General features: G+C 37.4%; 1 protein-coding gene across 1 annotated transcript; it reads left to right on the top strand.

Annotated features, from left to right (window-relative positions):
* The first annotated feature begins 726 nt into the window (after positions 1 to 726).
* Positions 727 to 14,113, top strand: FANCE (FA complementation group E). Its single transcript, XM_063297596.1, has 11 exons — positions 727 to 773; positions 2,712 to 2,945; positions 4,365 to 5,031; positions 6,804 to 6,848; positions 6,929 to 6,988; positions 7,180 to 7,323; positions 8,651 to 8,774; positions 10,784 to 10,859; positions 13,122 to 13,188; positions 13,526 to 13,651; positions 14,004 to 14,113. Exons 2-11 carry the CDS (start codon positions 2,722 to 2,724, stop codon positions 14,106 to 14,108), a joined length of 1,638 nt encoding a protein of 545 aa, XP_063153666.1. The 5' UTR covers positions 727 to 773; positions 2,712 to 2,721; the 3' UTR covers positions 14,109 to 14,113.
* Positions 14,114 to 15,548: the final 1,435 nt, after the last annotated feature.

Genomic DNA, 15,548 nt, shown 5'->3' with positions numbered 1-15,548 from the left:
CCTAGTTGATAGCCACGCCGTGCGTAAAACTTCCAAGGTAAAATTCAGACATGAGCTGCGAAAAGGAAGAGAGGCAGCACTTCTGTTTCTCAGTGAAAGCCCAACTCTGTGATTGAGTGATATCAGCAACTTTCCGCTTCCATCTCGGGGAAAACTAAGGTTGGAGTCGGAGTCTAGGGCTAAACGAAAGCAATAACATCTTGGATTCCCTTAACTAGTAGAATAGAATAGAAATAGAACAGAAGAATAGAAAGAATAGAATAGAACAATGCTTTAATTGCCGGTTTTATTGTACGACGTCCAGGGACCAGAGTCACTTCCTGCGGGATGGGCGGCTATACAATATAAATTTGACAAATAAATAAATTATGACCACATGCCACATGCCTTCGGAAAGGACAGTCCTGTTCCTCAGATACTGACTGATCTGGGAGGGTACACTGGGGAGAACTGAGGTTCACCTGCCAGCTCCTCAAAGGAGAAATAAAATAAACTACTTTATGTTAATGAGATATAATTAAATGGAAGAAAGCGACTGTTTCAGCAGCGGTAACAGAAAATGCGGAGCGGATCGGTCTTCATTGGTACTTTCTCAGACGGGTTTGGGAGAAGTGACGTATCAGGAACTCGGAAGTCTCTTCTCTGTATAAATTGGGGTGTACTCTACATTTTCCTATCTCTGAGGGCGCTGCCTCCCGTCAATCGTATTGCGGCAACTGGAGCGCGGGAAGGAAGAAGACAAGGGCTGAGGCGGTTGTGAGGCTGGGAGCGAGGTAACGGTGTGGCTGAGGTGGGTGAGGCGGCTCGGCAAATAAACGTTGCTGCTGCTGCTGCGGATAATGATAATAGTAGCCATCCTTTGACATATGGCCCGTGATAACGTTTTGCTTTTAAAATTTATTTTTCAATGCTTTTTAATTAATGTAGGGAAAACAGGAAATTACGGTTGACAGAGCAACATCGTATTAAAATGTTTACAGCTGGCTTCCTACTGTGATTCCACTCCACCCCCAATGTAAAAGTTTACTATGTGTAAAAGTAGAGAAATCCCACCCTCCCCCACAAGAGGGGAGGTGGAAGTCAAATACTGTAAAACCTTGAACGTGGGGATATGGCCTAATGTAACCTCTCTCTCTCTCTCTCTGAAAGCTTAAGGGAAGGAGGATTGTGAAAAACAATGTTTCTCCACCTTGACAACTTTAAGAGGTGTGGACTTCAACTCCCAGAATTCCCCAGCTGGCATGTCCACACCTCTTAAAGTTGCCAAGGTTGAGAAACTCTGGTGTAAACTATTCTGATAGATTTTATTTCTCTCAGGTGAACATTGCTTATTTCAAGCCAATGATGTCAGAACAGTAATAAGATTAGAAACTAAATGTAACAACATAAATATGCTAACATAATAAATAACATCCATAGCACAATCTGCATCCAGAAAAGACTAAGGCAGCTTCGGAAGCCCTGCTGAAACATCCAGGTGTTTATGGCTTTACAAAAGATGAGCAGAATTGAGGCCAGACTGATATAGGGAATATTGCTCCAGAGAACTGGGAGTGGCTGAGAAAGTCCAACCGTAGTATTCTTGGAGATGACCCTCTGCCCTGTAAGGGTTGGGACCAGAGGGAGCCTTTTCTTCCTGATCCCAAAAGTTGGGCAGAAACCACAGGGAGAAGGTAGTCCTGCAGATTTAACCTTTGGGGCAGAATAAACACACTTAATGTGAGTGTAATTCCCAGGATACTTTTTATCTTGCATGGAATTCCTATATACGTATCTAGAAAATATTTTTAAAACCTCAGTACATTTTGAATTATACTGTTATGCATTTGACTAGTACTAAATTCTAGAGATCTTCACAGTGTAAATTCTCCTTCCTGGGCCCTTTTGGAATATTCACATATAACACTGTTTCAGTTCAAAATATGATAGCTTTGCTGTATCTCATGTTACTATTGTATCAATTTTAAAACTGGTATGTTATTTCTGGAAAAACACATTTGATGCCATGGCATAATCCAAATCTCCAAACAGGGTTTTATAGAAGAACTAGATGGATGGTGGGATTTTTACATTGAATCAACAAGTGGATGATAACAATGAGTTTTTATCATTTTCTATCTTAAAAAATAAATGCCATTTGTTAGTTGCCACCATTTACATTTACAACATTTATTGGCATCTCAATTTGGACCAGCATGTTTTTGGCCTTGGAGGCATCTAAGTAATTTTATGGCCTCAATTACTTGTGACTTATGAATCAGTTGCTTATAGACAGTTAATTATGGATGATTACAATGAAATATGGTCATCTTTTATTGAAACTATTATGTAAAATTCCATACATATACATATACACATACATGCATAAGAAGCCCTTATATATACAGTTTATAGTTATTGCAGTTTTCCTCTTCTTGTTACATTTTTTTCTATTTTTGCTCTCTGTTCTGTTTTATTAAATAAATAAAAAGGTGATCCTACAGATATCCAAGTTCTGAGCCATACATTTTAAAACAAAATAAATGTGTAAAATTATATTCACTATCCTCAAGAACTGCTGTCAAAAGAGTTTTTTATCCAAAGTTTTATACACACACGCACATAATTATATGTATATGTTATAATTATATACACATATATTTATGTGTATCTGTGTGTGTGTATATGCATGTGTGTGTGTACGTATATACATATTTGAATTTGATCAACAGGTCTGTCGATATGGATAGCCCTGTGGTTTCTTTGCTACAGCGATTTGATCATTCTTCTCGACTTCTTCTCTGCACACTGATGTCTGGACATTGGGGGGCCATGGCTGCCTTCAGAACTCTTCAACGTTCACACTCTTTGGAAAAAGGAAGACAACATTTCAGTTGGCAGATCTTCACTGAGAAACTGTGTTCTCAAGAGCCAGTGCTTGAAGAGCCCAACAAGACTCTTACCATGTGAGTTAGCCACGTTTCTCATTAGAAAAATGAATCAAGAGCCCTAGAAAGAAACGTAATTCTTCTTTAAGAACAAGTGTGGATGAAGATTAGTATAGCAGTTCTATATCCCTTCCCATTCTTGTCTTTCTCCCTTTCTAAAGGAAAGAAGTTGTTTTATAATGTGGAATCCTAGAAAGATCAGGGTCCTACATTACTTATGTTAAAAGCTTTCATGGATAGAAGAGATGCCATGTTTCAAAGGATTACCTGAACATGAGCAAATGAGGCATAGTACCTTCTCTCTTTCTCTCTTTTCCTCATGTGCTTTTTTAGGTTTTAAAATGCATTTGGTGATTATTTTCGTTTCATATGTCAGAGTTATTTTGAGATTGTGATTGTGTGAAGTTATTTTTACTGACAATATAGTGGGCTCTGAGGACTGTTCTACACCAAATACAATTATTTCAAAATATGTTTTCTTATTTATTTTAATAGGCAATTTAGATTGTAGAAATGGTAAAGCAAGTCCTCTGTCTGTCAAAATCAAATGTAGGCTTGGTCTGTATGATTTATGCATCTACAAGGCATTTAACCAGTTCAGCAATAGATAACTTGTGGCACTTCAGATATTGCTGAATTATAACTTCCAGCACCCCCAGCCAATATGGCCAATGATGAAGGATGTCAGGAGTTGTAGTTTAATAGCAACATCTGGAGTGCAGTAGGGTGTCTCTACCTGTCAACAGCATAACATGGTGGAAAATGACTGTTCAACACAGGTATTATGACAGTAGTCCTATGTTTCCAAGGTTGGTGACAAGACCTAACAGTTGCTTAAAGCCTAGTTTCTCAACAGAGCCTCATTAGACAGATATATTGAAAGGAAAAGGGGTCAGGTTACAGAATCTTGGAGACTGGATATGTGTACTTTAGCACCTTATTTATCAATAACTATGTTAAGGCAGAGCCTGTCTGATTCCTCTGATCTTCTTTCTAACTGTTTCTTGGTGCAGGGGGGATGTTGCTCCATGTATGCCTGATGATAAAGAATATATTTATGACCTTCAACATTTTGCAAATCTCCACTCCCATTCCTAGATTCAGAGATAATTCCATTATAGCTGGTATAGTGGTTAAAGTTTTGGGCTGGAATCTTCACTCCATCTTGAAACTTATTAGGCATCTTACTACATAATCTATCATCCCCAACCTGTACCTCACAGGATAGATGTTAGGAGGATGAAATGAGAGGATATTTGATGTGCATTGCCTTGAGCTTCTAGAGGAAATAAGGGCTTTCTGTATAATAATAAAGTAAAAAGATTGCCTGTAGTGTTCTGTACAGTGAATTGCACTATGTTACATAATGAATATTTTAGTCTTATAATAATTGAAGAAATGTATTTTTGCTTTCCATCTTCTATATAATCATTTCAGGAAACCAGTATTGATGCTGCTTCCAGTGTTATGCCAAAGAAATCTCTTTTCCCTGTTGCTTATAGTACAATCTACAGTGCCAAAGGACTGCCTCAGCTGTCTACTTCAGGCATCTAGAAAAGATCCCAATCCAGATTTATGGGTGCAGAGATTAAGGGATTTACTACAAATGGGGTTGAAAGAGAGGAACTTTTTGACACCAGTCTTACTATCCAATGCATGCCAACAACAACTGAAAGGTCTGTGCCAGAAGATTACAGCCCATGGTAGCAGCAATCCTAATTTAGAAAGAAAACTAAACTGGTTTGTTAAACTGGACGATCCTTGCTTGGTGCCAGCTGGAAATACTTTTCACTCTGTATCCCAGATTAGGAAAAAGAGAAAAGCATCTGAAGAATCTCTGAATCTTGAAGAGGAGAACCAGAGGAAGAGGTCCCAACTGGAACTTAAATTGGATACAGAACTTTCTCAACCACAGTCTGAACTGCAAGATGTTGAAACAGCAAGCACTAAGAAAGAACTCATGCTGGACATTTTTGGAAATGAAGATGTTCACTGCCTAAGCAGCTTCAATCAATCTTCTTCCAAAGAAGATGAAGCAGAAAAGAAAATTATCAGCCAAAGTTCCAAGCATGGCACTGTAACAGAAGTTCCCGATCATATCAAAGTATGTAAACTCTTCTAGATTCTTATACTCCTTTGCTTTATTGATGAATCAAGAGTACAAATACGTAGAACTGGGGCTTCATTTCCAGTGAGGCTTTGCATTAATCTTTTCTGTTAATGACAACCCTGAGCAAGCCATATATCTTTAAGGAAGTGATAAGAAGCAAAAATGTCCTTTTTGCTTTAGTTTATGAAAATAGACAGGAGGATTAAAACGTATTTCATATTTTTAGGTGAGCAAACACTTTAGATATTTCTAAGTATGATAAATATGAACATCTATGGCTTGCCCCAAATTGCTTACAAGACCACCTTTTCCTGTACAGTCTACCCTATGCTCTTAGATCAAAAATATATATTTTTAGATCTTGTTACAGAAACATTAAAATCAACAAAATTGAATTAAAATCATAACTAACTATGCTTTTTCCATGGAGGGCTTAGATACATTTGCTGTTGAAAATGTGGCTGACCCCTTCACTGCAGTTCAGGAGTGGACTGACTTAAACAGGCCTTTCAGGGTTTTTAAGCTACTGGTTTTTAATGGTTTGTTTTGTTTTATTCTGTATGTATAGTATGTTTATAAGTTGCCTAGAGCAAAAAATAAAATAAAAATGTCAAAAAGTATTAAAAGCTGGAAGGATGTAAAATTCCATGACATAACAGGACAAAATACAGTAAATAATGTGTCTTAAGTTTATGTTGACACACAGTAGAAGGATTGTGAGGAGCTGTATTTGATGAACAAAAGTAGTCCAAAGAAGTTAGGATCCACATTAGGAATATTTTAAAAAAAAGTCAGAGAAAAACCTTTTTCGGTTTGAATTGGCAAAATTCAATCGCACACAAGCAAACAGAAATTAGACTGACTAGTCAAAGTAGGGAAAGAAAAAAGAGACTATAGTTGTTTATAGACTTAGGATATATTGCTTATAATTTATATAGAGATTTGTTATTATAATATCTTAATTCTTCAGTAATTACTAGTTTCTTAACAACAGCTTATTCTGCTTTTTCATGTTTACAATCACTAAATGCACCTCTTGTGGATCCTGACAACTGACATAATAAACAAGCTTAAAAAGTTGAAAACAGAACCAGAAGAATGAACAGAATGTGCTGCATAGTATTATATACATTTGGAGTTTCTCAGATGTCTAGGTTTTCAGGTATTCCATCTCAAATAGATGGGTTTTTCGCCAAAAAGTTGTAGGCTTTGCTTCATTAATAGGAAGTGCCAGAACAAAACGGAACATGGACATTTTGATATGTCATTTAGATGTAGGATAGGAAGATGAAAACATGGGAGGAAAAAAACAAATGTGAAGGAAATTGTCTTGCTTTCTTCCATGGGTCTGAAATAAAACTTTTAGCCGAGCTTCACTTAGGTCTTGACACAATTACTCCTTCATCCCTATTACATTTGCACATTGGTGGTAGCCATCCAAATGTGAAATAGATTCTGTGATGTTTGCAGGAATCTGATATATTTGTACAGATGTACAGTTTGAACCAGGAGTTCTTTCCTCTTTTTCAACTGCTTGCTTCTTATCCTAAAACTTCAGTAGAATATATTAAATCAGCATTACTTTTTAAACTTTTAAACTTGCATTAATAAAAACACCTTATTTTACAGTACTCTGAGGATGTAAATCCTCAGAGTACTGTAAAATAAGTACTTGATACTCTGGTATCAAGAGTGATTTTTAAAATGAGTACTTGATACTCTGGTATCAAGAGTGATTTATCTGATATTTTTTTTCTGTATTTTAGAACCATATATCAACACTTAAAGAATTGCTAGAGATGCAGTTTGATGTAAGTATTTGTTACTGCATTTTCTCTTCAAACAGATACTCTCTATTCTTTGCAATCTCTATAATTTTTTTTTCTTTCAGTATTCTGATGGGACTGCCCCTCCTGAACTACAGATTCTGAACGAATGCACTCCAAGTCAGGTTAGTAGGGTGAAAAATTGTGCTTTCCTTGAAGGTCCATAAAGGGGCTTCCAAGTAAGAACATTTGGTTAGACTTCAGGACTTCATTGAAACCAAGCGGCTAATCCTGAATCCCATTTGTAATTGATGCAAATATAGGTGATATTTGGCATTGGATTCCTTGAGCAATACCTTTGTCTCCTTTCCTTTAGCTGGAAGACTTATGTTCATTGCTCAAACTCTCAGAATGCCCAGAGAATGCGCTTCTACAGTTCTGCTGCTGGATAGTGGCCCTGTCACCTGAACTTGGCTACAGGAAGGCAGCAATCCTGGCTGGGAAGCTTTTCTTACCTCGGGTACGTATTGAGAATCGGAAACAGGTAAAGAAGAAAACTCTTTCCTTTGGCTAAAACATCAGTAATGCAGTTTATGTTTCTGTCTGGCATTTTCATGGTGAAAGCATCCAGAGCTCTTATAGTGAGAGTAACTCCTTGAATGCTCATTTACTTTGCCCTTCTGGCTTAAACAGTGATTATATACTTTGGCATGTTAGTGTTCATGTATTTGGATCTCATCCTAAATAGTCCTGATAAAAATTATTTGAAAATTCTGAATGAAAGCCAAAACAGACATTACATGGGATAAGTAAGAGTCTTCCCACTTAAAGAGATACTGTGGAAATAGGGAATAGAGAAATCTGGTGGTGGAAGAATAGGGAGAATTTAGAGCGAAGGAGAGGGAAAGATACAGTATTTTTAATCCAAATAGTTTTCAGTCCAAAATTATTTCCACCTGCTTCTTTGCATACATGGGAAAAGATATATGTATCAGTAGCTTCTAAAGCTGAGCAAAGAAAGGAATCTTAATTTTGAGTGGAAATTTTTTAAAGAAGAAAAATATGGAACAGTCCTTCCAGTGTTCCCTCCCTTTACAGCTGACTCCATCTATTTAGCTGCTTCTCAGTTAAGAAACAAAGAAAAATATCAGGAGAATATTATGTGCATCTCCTGTGTAATGTCTAGCCTAGTAATGCATCCCTTAGATGGTCATGTGCTCTCTGCATACCTACTTCTCATTACAAATATACATTTAAATTTTAAATTAGATGGAGGCATTCTCTCTGTATGTTGCTACAGGGCTATTTTTTTTTTGCTCTGCATATTATATGTTAGAGGACTACTGCTTAAAAATTAAATATACAAGTTTGCCAATTTGTCCATAAGTGATAACACTAAACTATCAATTCAAGAACATGTACATAATTTAATTAGCGTCAATTCTAAATACATTTACAAGATAACTTCTTTGTCCTTAATACACAACAGTCTAACAGGCAGCTATGTGTATGAAGACATTTATTGCATGCCAATATCTCCGTCTCACTTTCCCACTGCAGGGGAATGCCTTTGTAGGGATCATCTCTGGTAAAGTCATTCCCACATCAAGCAAAACAATCTGAAGTGTTTGTTCTTCCTTTCAGCGTCTCTTATTTCTTATGTTGATACTTTGGGCTAAGGCATGGTTTGTGAAATAAGCCATGGTGGCTTAGTTAGCATATAGCACTAAATTATAAGCATATAGCACTCAATCACTAACTAAATTGTAGCTTAGTACAGTATGTAAACCTAGCCAGTGTTTATTATCTAGGCAGTATGTATTTTCTCTCTGCTTCGTTATCTGTAGGTTCTTTTGCTGACTGAGCCAGCTTCCTGGCCTCTCACAACTGCCCTGATGATGTTCTGCTCCAAATATGCTCGCCCAGTCTGTTGCACCTTAATTGCTTCTATTGTGCAAGTTCCAGGGCAAGGTGAGCTTATAACTCTTCTTTAAATAAGTACTAGTTGGTTTTGCCTGAGGCTCAGTTTATAGTGAGAAATAAATTAAGTGTTTACGTGCTGAAGGACTAGAGTCAGAATGGAGACTCACTTGGATGAGTTTTGCAACATTCAGAAATATAAAATGTGAGATTATAAAGAGGGGGATACTGGCCAGGTGAGGATGGAGCTTGCCCTGTGGGGCTCCTGCAGCTGTATTGAGTGTAAGTTGTAAAAGGACAACCGAAAGCAAGTATGTAGTAAGCAGGGAGATTGAAATGTCTTCCTTCAGACTGTCTAAATTGAAATTTTCCTGAAGGACTTGAGGCTGCCTGAAAGTCCAAGTCAGACACATCTCTGGTAGGATATTTTTATAATCTGGGGTCTGATTTTGCACTTTTGCAACCAAATGGGCAGGAAGGAGAAAAGCGATGACAACCATAGAAATGCTTACTATAGAAACATCCTAGTAAAAGAGTAGAATGAATAGAAACAGGTAATTTCATAATAAATAGAGCAATGTTGTGTGAAAAATAAAAAAAATAGTGCACAGTTCAAAACAGGAATGATGAATGACAAAAGAATAAAATGGGATAATTAACAAAGCAAATAATTACAAAGCAATTTAAATGTTTTAGGCTCTCACAATTCCTCTTTTTACATCTAGTTCCAAAGCTTTGTAGTAGATTAACTGTTGTGACATTTAATATAAGAGGACCGGGCCTTTTGGCTGTAAAATAAAATTTGATTTGATTTGATTTGATTTGATTAATATACGAGGAAATAATCAGTCTGGGTAGGGAAATCAACTTGAGTATCCTCCTAATTCATCAGAAAAAAAAGAAAAAATGAAGAAAGAGGCAGGGAAAGCACTTGATAGTTTAGCAAGACTTGCTAATGTTGAAAATAAGCAGTAAGCAAAATAAGCAAAAGATATACCAGGTGTAAGATAATTTGTTTCATTTAAGATAGCTGCACAGTGTGTGAGAGAAAACTGTATTTTCCACAAACAAACTCTTCATATGGATAAAGGTGATATCCAATCTGTATATCATTTTGGAAAGGAGGCTGAAATTTTCCATCCCCTGTATATATCCAGACTTCCCAGGAAACAGTCAAAATACCCTTTAGTGGGTTTGTGTTTGCCTAGTTTTTACCAACTTGCTTTGCGTGAGTACTTTTCTCAAAACAAAACTGTATTATGAGTTCTTCAGCTACAGTTCTTGTCTTGTCTGTCCCAAGGGCGAGGTTCTCTCACTGATAACACCCTGGCAGCAAAAAATAATACCATTTATTTACCAGGGCCTATGATTTTGTCTTCTGTTGTGGCTTCTCTGTTGTGGCTCCTTGGTTGTGTGCTTAATGTAGGGATTTTTCAAGCCTCGCACAAACAGACCAGCTGGGATAGCGATGCACTGCAATATTTTGTTGAATAAATTAAAACTTAAAAAAAAATCCTTCATCCATAAGATTGACCTAAATCAGTTTTCAGTCTTGGAAACTTCTGCTATTGTTTAAAGCATTGGGCAAATTAAAATGGCAAAATATTTATTGTACTCCCTGTCATATCCTTTGGAATGCTCTTAGGCAATTTCCAGATACTTATATCATCTTGTAAAGTCATTCACCTATTATTGTGTCAATACAAGAATAATGAATTCAGGCTTTATGTTGCATCAGTAGTGGCTGGATTAAGATGCTAGCGGGGAAATGGCAACCAGTAGGACCGAGTTGGTCTTGCCTGATCCTGGAAACTAAGCATGATTGACCCTGGCTAGTACTTAGATGGGAGATAGCTGGTAATTCCAGAGCTATTGGCAAGACTGGGAAGTTGAAAAAAATCCTAGATGAACGCAGTGGAAAACCATTTCCATAATGTTAGCCAAACAACTATAGCTGCAGTCATTAGGAAACAAGCTTGACTCAAGGGCATTTTTACATTTTTGTGATTCTTGAATGACATAAAGTAGACTTCTGAAATATTCTGTTTTGGTTTTTGCAGGCCTTGAACAATTGAGATTGGTATGCAAGCTAATTGAGGAGTGTTTGGAACCAGAATGTGTGAGGCTAGTGTTCAGGTAAATGGAAAAGCAAATGTAGTATTGAAATCATAATCAGACTCCGTTGTTTCCAATCTCAGACAGAGAACACCCTGGCTATTGTCTGAGGCTCCAGAATGTTCAGTTGCTACCATGTGACACAGGAGATTGCAGTGAAAAGTTTGTTATGGTTTTATATGAATACAAATTGCAGACTGGTAATACAATCCTATACATATCTACAAATCCTATGATTTCTGTGAAGTTTAATCCTAGGTAATTAATAGAGTTTACTTCCATGTACAGTACATGTGGAACTGCAGAGTAAATATAGGTTTGCCTTTATAAAATACTAATCTGATGTACGTCTTTTATTAAACTTTTCCTTACTCTCAATTATGTATAGGTCAGTACTCTCACCAATGAAGGCATTTCTATATTTTATTTATTTATTCAATTTATAAGCCACCTAACTGCAAAACAACTCAAGGTGACATACAACATTTTAAAAAACATTATTAAAAACAGTCAGAAAAGAACTAGTAATACAAATGAAAAAATAGGATACCATGTTAGGGAAATACAAAACAGCTGAAATATCAGAAATCACCCTGGCCTAAGGTCTACTGGAAAAGCTAAGTTTTAAAAGCTTTCCTAAAAGACAGCAGGGTCAGGGCTAAGTGGACTTGGGGGCAATGCTGTTCCAGACAGCAGGAATGGCAGTGGAGAAGGCATCCCTCTGAAGTCCTATAGGATGACACTGTTTTGTTGATGGACTGCACCCTGCCAGATCATATTGAATGGGCAGAAATAATTGGAGAGAGGCAAACCTATAAATACATAGGCCCTAAGGCTTTATAACTGACAACCAACACCTTGAATGGCACTTGGAAACCAACTGGTAACCAGTGCAGTTTATGGAGTAAAGATGTCACATGGGTGAACTGAGGTGTGCCCATAAATGCTTGTGCCACTGCATTCTGAATGAGTTGTAGCTTCTGAATTGTCTTCAATGATAGCCCCATGAACTGTGCACTGAAATGAGAGGTAACAAAGGTGTGAGTGACCATGAGAAGGGTCTCTTAATCCAGGAAATGGCACAGGAGATAGATGTGTGCAAAGGTCTTTCTAGCCATGAGTCTGCAAGAGCTCCCAAATTATGTATCTGTACAGTCTGTGAAGTGCAACTCTATTTAGAACTAAAGCTGGAAAATCACTGAGAACAGAGGATCCTTGAATCTACAGCCGCCTAGTCTTACTGGGGCTGAGCGTAAGCCTGTTCTTGCCCATCCAGATCTTAACAGCCTCCAGGCATTGAGGCAGAGCCACAACAGCATCACTTGGTTGACTAAGGGTCAGGATGTACAACTGGGTATCATCCACCTGACTCCATGCCGTTGGCTGTTCTGACTTTACCCTGCAGCCTCATAGAGATATTAAATAAGAGTGAGCAAAACATTGAACCCTGAGGAATACTGAGGGATGTGGGTTTGATCTCTCACCTTCTGTCAACAATGACTGGAACCAACCATGGAGAAAGGAGAAGAATAACTGCAGACGGATACCATAATTGAAGGAACTGAAAGCCACTGAGAGATCAAGAAGGATCAGGAGAGCTGTGCCACCCATCCTGGTTCTACCAGAAGGCATCCACAAGAATAAACAATACTGCTTCAGTATTCAAATACTCAGTATTTGCATATTCCAAAAATACTATTAAATGTTGTCAATCTTTAACAAAAACATCTTCCCCTGTCCCTTTCTTATTTCTACTTACTATTTATTATCTACTTATTAACTTGTTATGTTGTCTTTAAGTTAAAAAAAGTAGTTGATTAACCAAATGAGTTTTAAATAGACATCAATTTGCACATGATTAAATTGGTATTTTAAGAAAATTGCTTACTTGTAGATTGTGCAAATATCCCATAGATAATGCTTCCCATCTGTAGTCAAAGTTAAAATGCATTTTGAATTAATTTAAAAGGTTTTTAATAATTTAAAGTTTACAGTTCTAATGTGTCTTCTGTAGCCAGTTTTACATGTGAACTAGAATCAGTTTGTGTTAACAAGAATCCATGGTTAAATGTGACTTCCAGATTAATTTCCTTATTTGTGTAAATTGGGGAGCACCTACATGATACTCAAGGGTATTACAGCATCTTACACCAATCCAACTAATGTTGTTATAAGCCACTTTTGATAATTAACATAGTCATATGTCTTGGTGACTGGCAGAACATCTATCTTTAATTATGTCTTCCATTCTTTTGATTTCCCCATTTCTGTTTTACTTTGCAGTCATATTATAAAAGTGCCATGGACAGAAGACCTTCTCACAGTTGTGCATTCTTTGCTGGAAAGACAGGTGATTGTATGCCTTTAAGTCTTCTTAAATTTAAGGAATTGAATAAATTGTATCTGTGGGATAGCTAAAGATTATCCTCTCAAATCTAGTATGCCGTAGTTCTCTGACAAATATCAAATATCTCAAGTCCACCATGTAAATATATACAGTAATGCAAAGCCAACTAAGGTCTGGGTTAGTTTAGCATCCAAGGAACCTTCCATGGGTCAAAATTTTACTGGTGTGGTGAGAATTTGACCATATATGTTGGTCTAATATTTTCAAAGCAACTGGAACATACTTTAGGACAGTTAATACTGTTTCCCCCCCCTCAACTTCTATCATCTTCTCTTTTCAGGTAGAATTGTCTAGTGAGCTCTTCAATGTGTTGGTCCTTAACCTTTGTCAGATGGCTCAAACATTTGAAACTTCAGTACATTATGCAAAGCTGGTTCTGACTCTGTTGACCAAATATCAAAATGATGTGAGTAATTACCCCCAAAATATGGAAGAGAGATGGAACATGACCATTCTGGTCATCCATTTCACTGGTGTAGTGAATCTGTTTTAGTAACTTGGCATATATAGTGGTGCTTGTTTAATTTACTATATAACATTAGTTTTGATCTCTCTTGAGAAAGAGGCCCTAATTATCATCAGTAGTGCAGAACTGCAACTCCTCTGGGAATGTGATTTTTAACATAAAAAAGCTTGGCTACTTCTGCTGTTAGGGAACTGGAATGCAGGAAAATGGCAGAACTAACCTGACAAAGGTAATTAAAGATTTGTGATCTGCACTAGCATGAATTAGCCTGTATTTTGTTTCTCCTTTCTAGATCATGCTGGGCCACCAGCACCAGTTATCATGTGCTCTGGACCTTAACAAAACCATCTTAAAGAAATCTCTTCAGGCTGCATTAAAGAGAGTGACTTCCAGATGAAAAATGTAAGGAGGCTTTTTTTCCCCCTCCTGAAGAGGCTATGGAATCAATTACGGCTTAAGACTTTTGGAACAACTCTGATTATTTCTTTTGACCAATTCACTTAATGTAACTCAGTAAGTTAAAGTCTGAGTATGTTCAAGGTTCAAACTAGATATGTGCATTGTCTTGGATTGGTATAATTAGCAATTTCATATATACATTTTTTATTTTTTTAAATGTAGCCAATGAGAACATATGGCCAGTGAATTCCTCAGCTTCTTTGTCATTCCATTGCTATAGTTGATGATCTACCTGCCTCATGGGTGACTCTAAGGCATCACTAAGATTGCCTCCAGGAGAAGCAAATAGTGTTGAAAGATCAAGAAAGGACTGGACAGCATCTGGTGCATAAAAGAAGGGAAAGCTGAGGAACACAAGAGTTTCAAACTGTCTGCAATTGAGTGCTTTTTGTTCACTAAACATTCCCTTTATTCCCATAAATGTTTCACTTCCATTATATACCACTCTTATACTTAACAACCAATCTTCAACTCCACATTCACACGAAACCTCTATAACTCAATCCTACTAACCTTATATGCTTGCTTTAACTCAACAGACATACAATAAACTTACTTTCTCATATTCAGCTTTTCTTATAAATGAGAATATGGCAATGTACTGGGATTAAGGCAGTGGTAACTGGTCTGAAAATTCACATGAAATATATTTTAGAAAAGCATGCTAACTACATGTAGTGAACCTTAGGTTATTTAAAAATATGGCTTGAGATGTTTCCCAAACATTCTCTGCAACTTACGTGTAAACAACCCACAAAGACCCATGATGATGATGTACCGCATCAAATCCTCATTTAGTTTCCTTTCCCATCCAGCTTTTCCTCTCCTGGTCCAGCATCCAGATGGCTAGAGAAAACTCCTCTCGTGAGATTAGGTGCCTCATTTCTCGCAAGAGTTGAATTCATCGTCTGTTTTCTGGTGGCTAAAAAAACCCAAGATGAAGTAATTGTTCTCCATGCCCCCCTAGCAATGTGGCAGCATTTGTGTTTCATGCTTAACTAGGCTTCCTCTCTGAGCTGTAGCAGAGGGACAGAGTAGGTCTTGTAGGAAGTAGGCAGGTTGGTCTCTTAATGGGGGCCTTGACTGGGGCCAAGGGTGACTTTGTCCTTGTGGTTTTGGGAAATGGAATCCTTTAGAGAGACCGAAGTGTCGAGCCATTGTTGGCTCAGTGAGAAAGAGACGAAGTGTATCTTATTCTCTTCACCCACACCAGCTCATGAAGTTTATTGTAATTTTCCTTAACCTGCTACTCTTTTGCTACATCATACTACAACTTGGAGAAGTGGCTTCGGGGGTTCGGGGTGGGTAGCAGTATGTTGTGCTGGTTCTCTTCCTTCCTCCAAGACTTGTTCCAGGCAGCATTGCTAAAGGAGGGAGA

The sequence above is a fragment of the Candoia aspera genome, chromosome 3 (assembly GCF_035149785.1).
Source record: "Candoia aspera isolate rCanAsp1 chromosome 3, rCanAsp1.hap2, whole genome shotgun sequence".
In the NCBI taxonomy this organism is placed as follows: domain Eukaryota; kingdom Metazoa; phylum Chordata; class Lepidosauria; order Squamata; family Boidae; genus Candoia; species Candoia aspera.
This window is presented reverse-complemented; position numbering and strand designations above follow the sequence as displayed.